General features: G+C 46.7%; 1 protein-coding gene across 1 annotated transcript in view; it reads right to left on the bottom strand.

Annotated features, from left to right (window-relative positions):
* Positions 1 to 12,529, bottom strand: part of NECAB2 (N-terminal EF-hand calcium binding protein 2) — a 34,517-nt gene that overhangs the window by 5,613 nt on the left and 16,375 nt on the right. The window contains exons 5-7 of the mRNA XM_024735684.1: positions 4,247 to 4,383; positions 1,744 to 1,862; positions 1,451 to 1,530 (exon numbers count right to left, since the gene is read on the bottom strand). Coding sequence (XP_024591452.1) covers positions 1,451 to 1,530; positions 1,744 to 1,862; positions 4,247 to 4,383 — 336 coding nt within the window. The remainder of the gene's footprint in view (positions 1 to 1,450; positions 1,531 to 1,743; positions 1,863 to 4,246; positions 4,384 to 12,529) is intronic.

Here is a 12,529-nt window from a genome sequence, read left to right as displayed (position 1 = left end):
CTGCCTCAGACCTGGAGGTGGGATGGCCGCCTCCTCCCTCGGACTCCTCTCCAAGTCTCAGCCTCACCTCCTCCTGGGGAGCCCCACCCACTGCCCTCACGAATCCCTCAGAACTAACCCACAAACCCATCAAAGCACTATTTTTCTTTTGCCCTTTTGCAAAAGATATAAAAAAAATTCAGCGAAGTAGGAAAAATGTAAACTTGCCACTGCAACCCCACAGCCTGGAGATCCCTGCTCTCTTGGTTTATGTCGATATAAAGGTATGGTATGTGTATAGGTTCTGGCATCAGAATGTCTAATAATAACTGCTAAACAACATTGTTAATATTAAATGCTAACTATGCAGCAGGCTCTGTGCTAAGCCATTAAGACATCATTTAATTTAATCCTCACAATGACCCTGTGAGAGGTGCCATTCTGATTATTTTCTCTGTGGTTAGAGGAGGACTCAGGTTCAGAGAGGGTAGGTCACTGGCCCAAGGTCACACAGCTGTTAAGTGGTATAGCCAGGATTCAAATACAGGCAGTCTGATACTGGAGCCTGTTGGTAAACCTTAAGGCAAATTATTTTCTTTCTTCCAACGAATGATAATCGTTATGGGCTGAACTGTGTTCCCCCAAAATTCATATGTTGAAGTCCCAATCCCCAGTACCGCGAAACGTGACTATATTTGGAGACAGGACCTTTGAATAGGTGATTAAGTTAGAATAAGGTCACATGGGTGGGCTCTAATCCAATATGACTGGTAGCCTTATAAGAAGAGATCAGGACACAGACACACACAGACACAGAGAGAAGACGGCTGTCTACACGCCAACGAGAGAGGCTTCAGAAGAAACCAGCCCCGCCAACATCCTGATTTCAGATTTCTAGCCTTGACGTGTGAGAGAATAAATGCCGGGGTTTAAGCCCCAGTTCTGGCAGCCCTGCAAAGCGAACACAATCGTATCCTGAGTGCCTACCGAGCCGTGAAATGTTCTCCGAAAACACGATCCCATAAAGGCTGTGCCACTTTCCATCACTTGTGGATGTGTCACGTCACATTTTAAGAAACTTCACGCTGCCGGTCATTCTAATCTCTCCTGGGACGTCACCATCCCTCACCCACCACCTTGCTGGGTCTAGGCTACCACCTGTCCAGACCACGCCGCCGCCTTAACGCCTCCTTGAAGCTCTGTCCCCTTGCTGCCCGTGGCCCTGCCGTCTACTTTCTGTTCCTCGAGACGCCCCTCCTGGCTGCCCGCCCACCCTCCACAGCCGCTCCTCTCCTCGGCTCCTATACAATGGACCCGTTCCCGGCGTCCACCCTTAGTCCTCCACCTGGGGAATGTCCTTTCCAGGGCTTCCTGACTTCCGTCTCGAGCTCTGGCCTCACTCTGCACTCCCTGGGGGCTGGGAGGGCAGAGGGTGGATGCAGGGACAGAGGCGAGGGCTCAGTGGGCTCACCTTGCTCTCCAGCCGTCCTATCAGCCCCGCCAACCTGCTGACCTGGGCTTCCAGGCCCTCCTCCCTGGAGTCTGAGGTGACTGGGGAAGAAGAACAGAGACGCTGAATGGCAGGGGGCAGGGCCAGGCCTAAGGTGGAGGGGAGCTCCCGGCCCCGCCCCGGCGCTGAGACCTGTCCCCAGCCCTCCCAGGCTCGGTCCCCATGGGAGGCTCAGGCCCCATGTGGACCACTCTCAGAATTCCCCCCAGGACCCCCCAGCCAGTGCCCCCCACTCTGGGCCACTGCTCGCTCACCAAGCGGGAAGCTATTCCCTTGCTCCACGGCCATGAGCTTGTGGTTGTGGGCGTAGACGGGAGTGGAGCTCCCAGACCAGGTCTCCACCATGCTGTGGCTGGGTTTGCTGTGGTTCTGTCTGCAGAGGAGTGGGGCAACACACACTATGAGGGGGGCTGCAGGGGGGCTCTGGCCGCCTGTGGCAGCTTCGACAAACATTAAGCAGCGACTGGGGGCTGAAATGTGCACGGAACTCACTCCGTGGAGCCCCGGCCCTGTGAAGTGAACATCGTGGCCTTTGTTTTACAAAGGGGGACACCAGGCCCACTGGCCAAGGCCACGCTGCAAGCGGGGCTGGGTTGGGATGAACTCAGATCCTTTCCAGGAACCCAGACCCTGTTCCCGGGAGGTTTAGTTCCAGGGCCGGGCGAGGCTGAGCCAGGCCCCCAGCCTCCCCACAGCCCACGGCTGCCCCTCTCCCCGGCCCTGCCGGCCTCGCTGGGAGCCGATTCAGCGTTCACTGCCCTCTGGGGTGGGGGGCCTGCATTGGCTAACAAGCCCCCTGTCCAAAAAAGGAAGCCCTAAGACACAGTCGACAGCGGGCATCTGACAAAGACCCGTGATCCTGACCTCAGCCTGGCCCCATCCTGTCGTGACGCCACCCGGCACGCACGCTACTGATGTGGACACACACGCACAGCACCCGGCATCCCTGACGTGCACACACAGCCCACCAAACACTGTGCCCGGCACGTGGTAGTGACTCAACAAATGCCCAAACCCCCATGTGCAAAAATGCTGGAAAACCCACCACAGACGTACATATCCCCCCAACACACACACACACTCCTGTGTGCACGGCCGACACGCCTGGTCCCCAGGGCTGCCTTGCTAATGTTCTGGAATTTGCCTCCTGTGAGCCTGAAAGCCCAGCAGCCCCTCCCTGTGCAGAGGGGCCAACCCCCGCCCCAAGGGAGGAGAAAGGCTGGCAGAGTCCTTGGGGTGTCAGTCGTGACACCTCAACAAACTCAGACCACGAGAGGGAACAGTGGGAGTCCCCCAGGGGCGGCAGGGTCTGAACCAGTGGCTCGTGCCTGGGTCACGACGTCCCCAGGCCTGGGAAAGAGGGTGCTCAGGGGACCTGCAGCTGAGAGCCGAAACAGGTGAGATTTGGGCAGTCTGAGGTGGCAGTGCCTGTGAAGCAGATGTGTCTCCCCATCGCGATGTGCCACCCCTGCCAATAACATCCCCAAGTAAGCTTCCAAAAATGGGGCAGGCAGGTGTAAACGGCTGACACGTGACGGAACTGGCAAAGCGCAGGAAATCGGCTCTGAAAATCACGCAGCAGTCCTATCTGTTCTGCAGCAGGATAGAAACCGCCGGTTTTAAAATCAAGATAGTGATAAAAAAAGAAAAATGAAGAAAATCTATGTGACAACTTCCAGAGCTGAGGCTGTTAACCCTGGGAACCCTCCGAATCACAAGACTGACCAGCTATGCAGAGTCCTGGGCTCAGCTCCCAGGGACCCTAATCCAGCGGCCACGGCCGGAGCCCAGGAATCTGTACTGTGCATATCCTAGGTGACCGGGCTGCAGGTGTTCAGAACAAAGGCATTTTGCGAACAGCATCACTGAGCAGCCTTTGCAGTCGTATCTGACTGGGACAAGCCCCCCACCAACCAAAAAAACACAAACCCCCAGGCCCAGCAACCAACACCCTGCTGTGCTGGGTCTCTGCCTGGGAAACCGCGGGAAGAACCGGCACAGAGGAGTTGGTCGGAACTTGAGACAGCAAATGGGAGGGCTCGTGGCCCCCAGGGGCTGGCCTTGCCAGGCCGGAAGGAGACTGCTAACTCTCCGGACCCCCATCTCACCGCCCCAACAGTGTCCCCCTGCAAAGAGGGGGGACCCCAGGTACTTTTCCACGGCTTCAAGGACCCACAAACAAGGCTCTAAATAACACTCACTAACATTGGGAGAAAACCCCTCCATTTCACTGCTCTTTCAATCGTTCTGAGGTCATGCTTTGATGCTCCTCTGTTTTCAATGCCCATCTATGATCTCACAGCCTCTCCTTCTGAACAAAGAGGGAGCAGGCCTCAGGGTCCAAGCTGACTGCAGGCACCAACAGCGCTTGTTTTTTCAATTTCTTCACTCACAGCATGTGATACTTGTTTTCGAATGATGGTAACAGCCACCAGACTCTCCTAAATTTATTCCCAGGTTTTAAAAAATGAGTCAAACAACAGAATAGTTTTAGCTAAACAATAATGTGAGCGATATGGAAATGTGGCCAAATTGATCAGAGCCTAGGAACTAGTCATAACTCTGTGAGAAGGCGGGTATATAATCGTCCCCACTTAAAGAGCTGGGGAAGTGGAGGCACAGAGGGGAACAGCGGCTTCCCCAAGGTCACCCAGCCCCCAAGCACACGAACGTCCCCACCAGGCAGCAGGTCAGCGCACACACGGCCCACTCCCACGGCCCACTCCCGCAGGCCCCCACAAGGTCCCATTGACGCACCGGATCTGGCTGGTCTGCTCTTCGATGGCCTCCACCGCACTCTCCACCGAGCTCAGCAGGGACTGGATCTGATTGGCCGTCTCCTTCAGGAGGAAGCGTGTCACAAACTGGTCCACGTTGCTCCCACCCTCATACACCTGTGGCGGGAAGGCAAGGGGCACAGAGGGGAAAGGAGTTGGGGAGGGATCGTGGGTGGAGAACTGGTACAGGGGTGGGGGGACACCTAGGGTGTCTCTGCACTGGGATGGGGGTATCACAGGGCTCCAGCATGAAGGCAGGGGTATGGACTCAAGAGACCAAGGTTTGAGCCCCGGCTTCACCAATTACTAGTACTGTGACCTCCACACCACAACAGAAATCACTGTAGTAGCTCATAGCACTGTAGTAAGGACTGAATGAAAAAATTATATAAAACGCTCAGCACTGTGTTTGTCACATAGCAAATACTCAGTATACAGTGGCTGCTATGATGGTGATGGTGATGATGGTGATGATGATGAGAAAGGTGGTGGTGGGTCACTTCTGTTCAACATAGTATTGGAAGTCCTAGCCCCAGCAATCAGACAAGAAAAGGAAATGAAAGGTATCCAAATTGGAAGGGAAGAGGTAGAGTTGTCACTATATGCAGATGACATGATACGACAAATAGAAAGCCCTAAGGACTCCACAGAAAAACTACTAGATCTAATAAAGGAATTCAGTAAAGTAGCAGGATACAAGATTAACATTTGGAAATCGGTTGCATTTCTTTACACTAACAATGAAACATCAGAAAGGGAATGCAAAAAAACAATACCTTTTAAAATCGCACCAAAAAAACACACAAAACCTAGGAATAAACCTGACCAAGGAGCTGAAAGACTTATATGCTGAGAACTATAAGACATTAATACAGGAAATTAAAGAGGATTCAAGGAAATGGAAAGATATCCCATGTTCTTGGATTGGAAGAATATTGTTAAAAATCACAAAACTACCCAAAGCAATCTACAGATTTAATGTGATCCCTATCAAATGACATTTTTCACAGAACTAGGATAATCGAAAAAGTTATACGGAACCATAAAAGACCCAGAATTGCCAAAGCAATCCTGAGGGGGGAAAAAAACAAGAAAGCAGGAGGCATAACTCTCCCAGACTTCAGACAATACTACAAAGCTACAGTAATCAAAACAATGTGGTACTGGTACAAAAAGAGACACACAGATCAACGGAACAGAATAGACAGACCAGAAATAAACCCACACACCTACGGTCAATTCATCTTTGACAAAGGAGGCAGGAATATAAAATGGGAAAAAGACAGTCTCTTCAGCAAGTGGTGCTAGGAAAACTGGACAGCCACAGGTAAATCAATGAAATTAGAACACACCCTCACACCATGCACAAAAGTAAGCTCAAAATGGCTTAAAGACTTAAACATAAGACATGACACCATAAAACTCCTAGAAGAGAACATAGGCAAAACATTCTCTGACATAACATGTATCAGTGTTTTCTTAGGTCAGTCTCCCAAAGACATAAAATGTATCAATGTTTTCTTAGGTCAGTCTCCCAAAGCAACAGAAATAAAAACAAGAACAAACAAATGGGACCTAATCAAACTTACAAGCTTTTGCACCACAAAGGAAACCATAAAAAAAAAAAAAAAAAACACGAAAAGACAACCTACAGAATGGGAGAAAATATCTGCAAATGATGCGACCAACAAGGGCATAATCTCCAAAATATACAAACAGCACACACAACTCAATAACAAAAAAAACAAGCAACCCAATCCAAAAATGGGCAGAGGATCTAAGCAGACATTTCTCCAAAGAAGACATGCAACAGCCAAAAGGCACATGAAAAAATGCTCAACACTGCTAACTATTAGAGAAATGCAAATCAAAACTACCTCACACCCATCAGAATGGCCATCATTAAAAAGTCTACAAATGACAAATGCTGGAGAGGGTGTGGATAAAAGGGAACCGTCCTGCACTGTTGGTGGGCATGTAAGTTGGTGCAGCCACTATGGAGAACAGTATAGAGGTTCCTCAAAAAACTAGAAACAAAGTTACCATATGATCCACCAATCCTACTCCTGGGCATATGTCCGGACAAAACTATAATTCAAAAAGATACACGCACCCCTATGTTCACAGCAGCACTATTCACAATAGCCAAGACATGGAAACAACCTAAATGTCCATAGACAGATGAATGGGTAAAGAAGATGTGGTACATATATACACAATGGAATACTACTCAGCCATAAAAAAAACACAAAATAATGCCATTTGCAGCAACATGGATGCAACTAGAGATTACCATACTAAATGAAGTAAGTCAGAAAGAGAAAGACAAATACCATATGATATCACTCATATGTGGCATCTAAAGTACGGCACAAATGAACGTACCTACGAAACAGAAACAGACTCATGGATATAGAGAACAGACTGGTGGTTGCCAAGGGGGAGGGGAAGTGGGGGTTTGGAATTAGCAGATGCAAACTATTATACATAGAATGGATAAACAACAAGGTCCTACTGTATAGCACAGGGAACTATATCCAACCTCCTGGGATAAACCATAATGGAAAATATTTTTAAAATGCATGTATATAACTGAGTCACTTTGCTGTACAGCAGAAATTAATACAACATTGTAAATCAACTATTCTTCAATAAAAATAATTAAAAATAACTAAATTATAAATAAAAAATGTAAAAAAAGATGGTGGTGGTGATGGTGGTGGTGATGGTGGGGGTGATGATGGTGGTGATGGTGGTGGTGATGATGGTGGTGGTAAAGGTGGTGGTAATGATGGTGATGATGGTGAAGATGGTGGTAATGGTGGTGGTGATGGTTATGAAGAGGATGCTGATGATGAAGGTGATGGTGGTGATGATGGTAAAGATGGTGGTGGTAATGGTGGTGGTGAAGATGGCAGTAATGGTAATGGTTATGAAGATGGTGATGGTGGTGGTGTTCTTGATGTTGTTGTGGACAGGGATAAAGTATTAGGGAAGAAGAATTCACAGCCTCCTTCCTTCCTTCCTCCTCTGAGGTGGATTCTTTGGGCCAGGCATGGTGTCACACGCCTGCAGTCCCAGCTTCCTGGGAGGCTGAGGCAGGAGGATCACTTGAGCCCAGGAGTTCCAGGCTGCAGTGCACTAGGCCCTAAGTTCGGCATCAACGTGGTGACCTCCCGAGAGCAGGGGATCACCAGGTTGCCTATGGAGGCATGAACCAGCCCAGGTCAGAAAAGAAGCAGGTCAAAACTGTGCTAAGTAAGCCCACACACCTGCGGTCAGTTGATCTTCGACAAAGGAGGCAAGAATATACAATGGGGAAAAAGTCTCTTCAGCAAGTGGTACGGGGAAAGCTGGACAGCCGCAGGCAAATCAGTGACGTTAGAACACACCCTAACACCATAAACAAGAATAAACTTAAAATGGCTTAAAGACCTAAACACAAGACATGACACCATAAAACTCCTGGAAGAGAACAGAGGCAAGACATTCTCTGACATCAAACATACCACTGTGTTCTTAGGTCAGTCTCTCAAGGCAACAGAAGTAAAATGAAAAGTAAACAAATGGGACCTAATCAAACTTATAAGCTTTTGCACGGCAAAGGAAACCATAAAAAAAAAGGAAAGAAAGAAAAGAAAAGACACTACAGACTGGGAGAAAACATTTGCAAATGATGTGACCAACAAGGGCTTAATTTCCAAAATATACAAACAGCCCATAAACTCAGTAACAAAAAACCAAACAACCCAATCGAAAAATGGGCAGAAGACCCAAATAGACATTTCTCCAGAGAAGACATAGAGATGGCCAACAGGCACATGGAAAGATGCTCAACACCACTGGTTATTAGAGAAATGGAAATCAAAACTACAGTGAGGTACCACCTCACACGCGTCAGAATGGCCATCGTTAAACAGTCTACAAACAACAAATGCTGGAGAGGGTGCGGAGAAAAGGGAACCCTCCTCCTCTGTTGGTGGGAATGTAAGTTGGTTCAGCCACTGTGGAGAACAGTATGGAGGTTCCTCAGAAAACTAAAAATAGAGCTACCATATATATGATCCAGCAATCCTACTCCTGGGCATATATCTGGACAAAACTATAATTCAAAAAGACACATGCACCCCTATGTTCCCAGAAGCCCTGTTTACAATAGCTAAGACATGGCAACAACCTAAACGTCCATCGACAGAGGAATGGATAAAGAAGATGCGGTATATGTATATATACAATGGAACATTACTCCACCAAAAAGAATGAAATAATGCCATTTGCAGAGATCATCTAGAGAGTATCATACTACGTGAAGTCAGAAAGACAAATACCACCGTGTATCACTTATATGTGGAATCTAAAATATGACATACATGATCTTATTTATGAAACAGAAACAGACATAGAAAACAGACTTGTGATTGCCAAGGGGGAGGGGGTTGGGGAAGGGATGCAGTGGGAGTTTGGGGTTAGCAGATGCAAACTATTATACATAGAATGGATAAACAACAAGGTCCCGCTATATAGCACAGGGAACTATATCCAATCTCCTGGGATAAACCATAATGGAAAAGAATATGAAAAAGAATGTATATATAACTGAATATATACACATATACCTGAATCACTTTGCTGTACACCAGAAACAATTAACACAACACTGAAAATCAACTATACTTCAATAAAAAAACAAAACAAAAACCCCAAAACCCACCTGTGCTCATCAGTAGTGGCACAGCGCCTGGGAATGACCACAGCGCCCCAGCCTGGGCAACACAGCGAGATCCCATCTCTCTCGTTAAGGGAATTCTGCCTCTCCTAAGTGTTCTGTATGTCCCCTAAATAAACAATAAACTTTTGCCTTTAAAAATAAAAAGGTGGGGGCTTCCCTGGTGGCGCAGTGGTTGAGAGTCCGCCTGCCGATGCAGGGGACGCGGGTTCGTGCTCCGGTCCGGGAGGATCCCACATGCCGCGGAGCGGCTGGGCCCGTGAGCCATGGCCGCTGAGCCTGCGCGTCCGGAGCCTGCGCTCCACAACGGGAGAGGCCACAACAGTGAGAGGCCCGCGTACCGCAAAAAAAAAAAACAAAAAAATGACACTGTGCTGGGAAGCTGGTCCCTCAAGCCCTGTGCTGCTCTCTGGCCTCCCCTACCAAGACCCTACCCTCCTGAGCCACCTGCCCCGGCACCTTGGAATTCTGCCCAGTCCCCGGCCAGGCAAGGGCTCTCAAGGAAAGAAAATTAAACCATCCATCACTCTGACTGGGAATTAATTAGCAATAATTGCACAAGAGAACCACGGCTACAGACAGAGAGACTGAGAAATGGAGGCCAGGGCGGGGAGCAGGGGAACACGGCTATGGGTGGAGAGGGGCCGAGAGGAGAGGTGCACGCAGACGGGGAGGTGTGGAGGTGGACCTCCTGCGCCACCCATCAGACCAGGCGCGCTGGTGGCAGGCCCCAACGGGGAAGGAGCCGACGGCAGAAAGCATGCCAGGTTCCGGCAGCCTAACGCACTGCAGTGATCAATTATCCTTCCTAGCAGACAGCTGAACTCACATGCAATCCAGTGATCGATGGGCTCTGGACAAATGAGCCCAAAGAACAGGAAGACAGAACGAGGTAAAAAAACAAAACCAAAACTGAACAAAAAGAGAAAGGCTGCTAGAAGCCAGCCATCAGCAGAAAAAGGAGCTAAAGTGAGTATATTCAAAGCACCCAGATGAGTGACTCAGGGTGCAGTCAGGGATCAATAAGTGTAACTGGTTAGTTGAATTAAAAAAAAGACAAGATTTTCAAAAGAGTCAAAATGCAGCTTGTACAGTTTTGTCCTCCGCTACCACTGATGCCTCAGCCGACAGGCCAGCTCCGCAGATTTCAGAGGGAAAGAGGCAGAGCTGGGAATTCCGCGACATGTGGACAAGTTATTCACACGCAGGGTAACAGGGAGACCTTCAGAAATCTGCAGATCTCTGAAAGTTTATCAAATGAGCACCTTTCCGGCAAAGAACGCCTAGGAATTTCTCCCAAATCTTCTAGGGCTGAATCACAGAAAAATATTCTTGAATAGGGAAGTTGTGGAAAAAGAGTGAGGGTGATCACCCGAATGAAAATGAAGGTTACAGAGGTTAGGAAATAAAAACATTGACCACTCATAGTTAAATTTTAATCACATTGGACTCAGGGAATAAGAGTGTCAAAGTATGGAAAAAGAGCCAATCATCTCAAAAATTGTTTTAATTTCACAAGAGGGAATAGAAAGTGTTCTTTATTAGCCAGGTATAAAAACAGGATTAAGGATTAACAATGTATGTTTTAGAAGTCCCTAGAAAAATGAAAACTAGAATGTTTACCTTTGAAATCATAATCAATGCCATAAACAAAGCAGACTACCAAAAGGGAAAATGTCAAGAAAGACGAAGGATCATTAAAAAATGGGAAGCGTGTAAGATTACGACAGCAGCCAGGCCAGACAGATCAGAACAACAAAGAAAATCTGCCTAAATTGCCCCACGTAAACACACAGTCCCAGATCTGACCAAACGAGGTCCATCTGGAAGCGTATATAAAGCAAAGGAGCACCAAAGGATTTGCAAAGAAAAGCCTGTGCAAAGATTCTGCTGCCAAATTTGATCGAATGACTGGGACAGGCTGCAATGCCACGATCAAAGTAGAAGTTAATGGGAAAGCATTACGTAAGATTAAAAGGGTAAGAATAAATGGCAGAAGGCATAATGCATTACAAGGACATGACATTATTAAATCTTCGTGCATTATTAAATCTTGGGGCATTATTAAATCTTTGTGCAATGGGAGAGGATATTGCTACAAGTACGGCTATGCGGGGTTAGATGAATAAAACCACTTTATAAGGCAATTCTACTTTATATCAAGAGCCTTAGACTGTCCAGTAATTCTCTACTTCCGATAATCTATTCTTAAGAAATAATGCAAAATGTGGACAAATACTGATGTCCCAAGGCTGGTGTTAATTGATAATAGCAAAACCCTGGAAATAATCTAACATCCTCAAGAACAGGAATAGTATGTAAATTTAAGGAAGAATATTTAAAATGATACTTTTAAACAGTTTTATTAACATGGGAAAGGTGTCTGTTAAAATGTTAGGTGAAAAAAAGCAGAAAAATTTTTGTACACAGAATGATTTTAAGTGTATTAGAGAAATACCCATAGAAAAAAAGGCTCAATGGTAATAAAGTGGTAACAGTGGTTAGAGATAGTGGGGATTAGAAGTGATTTGAAAGTTTTCTTTATATTTTTCTCTACTTCCTAAATTTTGAATATTGAATATGTACCATTTAGGTAACAAAAGTATTACAACAAGGTCTATAGGCGTCAAATGGCATGGCTAAATAAACAGGAAGGAAATATTAGAATTTTAAAGATTAAATGTCAAAACACAATTTAGTGTGAGAAATTAGTTCACCAGTGTCCCACAGGACAGATAAAATAGAAATAATAAATGTCTATTGTAAAGGGCATTACTGGGAAAATGTGAAAGTCTTTAAAATGGGCAAAAAAGATGACTGGTTCCTCGTCTAATACACCCTTCTAGGTTATCTAGGTCTTTCCTTGTTTGGGAGCTACTTTTAACACTCTAGCATGTAGGACTTCCCTGGTGGTGCAGTGGTTAAGAATCCGCCTGCCAATGCAGGGGACACGGGTTCGAGCCCTGGTCTGGGAAGATCCCACATGCCGCGGAGCAGCTAAGCCCGTGTGCCGCAACTACTGAGCCTGCGCTTTAGAGCCCGCGAGCCACAACGACTGAGCCCACGCACCCCAACTACTGAAGCCCGTGCACCTAGAGCCTGAAGCCACCGCAACGAAGAGTAGCCCCCGCTCGCTGCAACTACAGAAAGGCTGTGTGCAGCAATGAAGACCCCGTGCAGCCAAAAAAATAAATTTTAAAAACAAAACAACAAAAAAACTCTAGCATGTAAAAACTTGACAATAATGCAAATAATTCTCATCCACAGAAATGCATATGAATTTTGTCTCGCAGAATTCAACTGACTATTGTCCTGTGGACAGTGACCAATTTTGCATTTATTCACAGATTCATCTCAGAATTCCTGGTTGCCTATATACATGGCAAATGTTCTTTGAATTTCCCTTGGACACAGTGTAACATCCTACTGGTTCTCAAATTAAGGAGTTAAATAAAATCTTTCACATGTGTATACTTCATATTTGTACAAGAGACAACTTTACCTTTTTACAAAGTTGTCTTTTTTTTTTTTTTTTTT

The sequence above is a fragment of the Neophocaena asiaeorientalis genome, unplaced genomic scaffold (assembly GCF_003031525.2).
Source record: "Neophocaena asiaeorientalis asiaeorientalis breed wild unplaced genomic scaffold, Neophocaena_asiaeorientalis_V1.1 scaffold40, whole genome shotgun sequence".
Classification (NCBI taxonomy): Eukaryota; Metazoa; Chordata; class Mammalia; order Artiodactyla; family Phocoenidae; genus Neophocaena; species Neophocaena asiaeorientalis.
The sequence above is the reverse complement of the archived record's forward strand: the minus strand, read 5'-3'. Positions and strand labels throughout refer to the sequence as shown.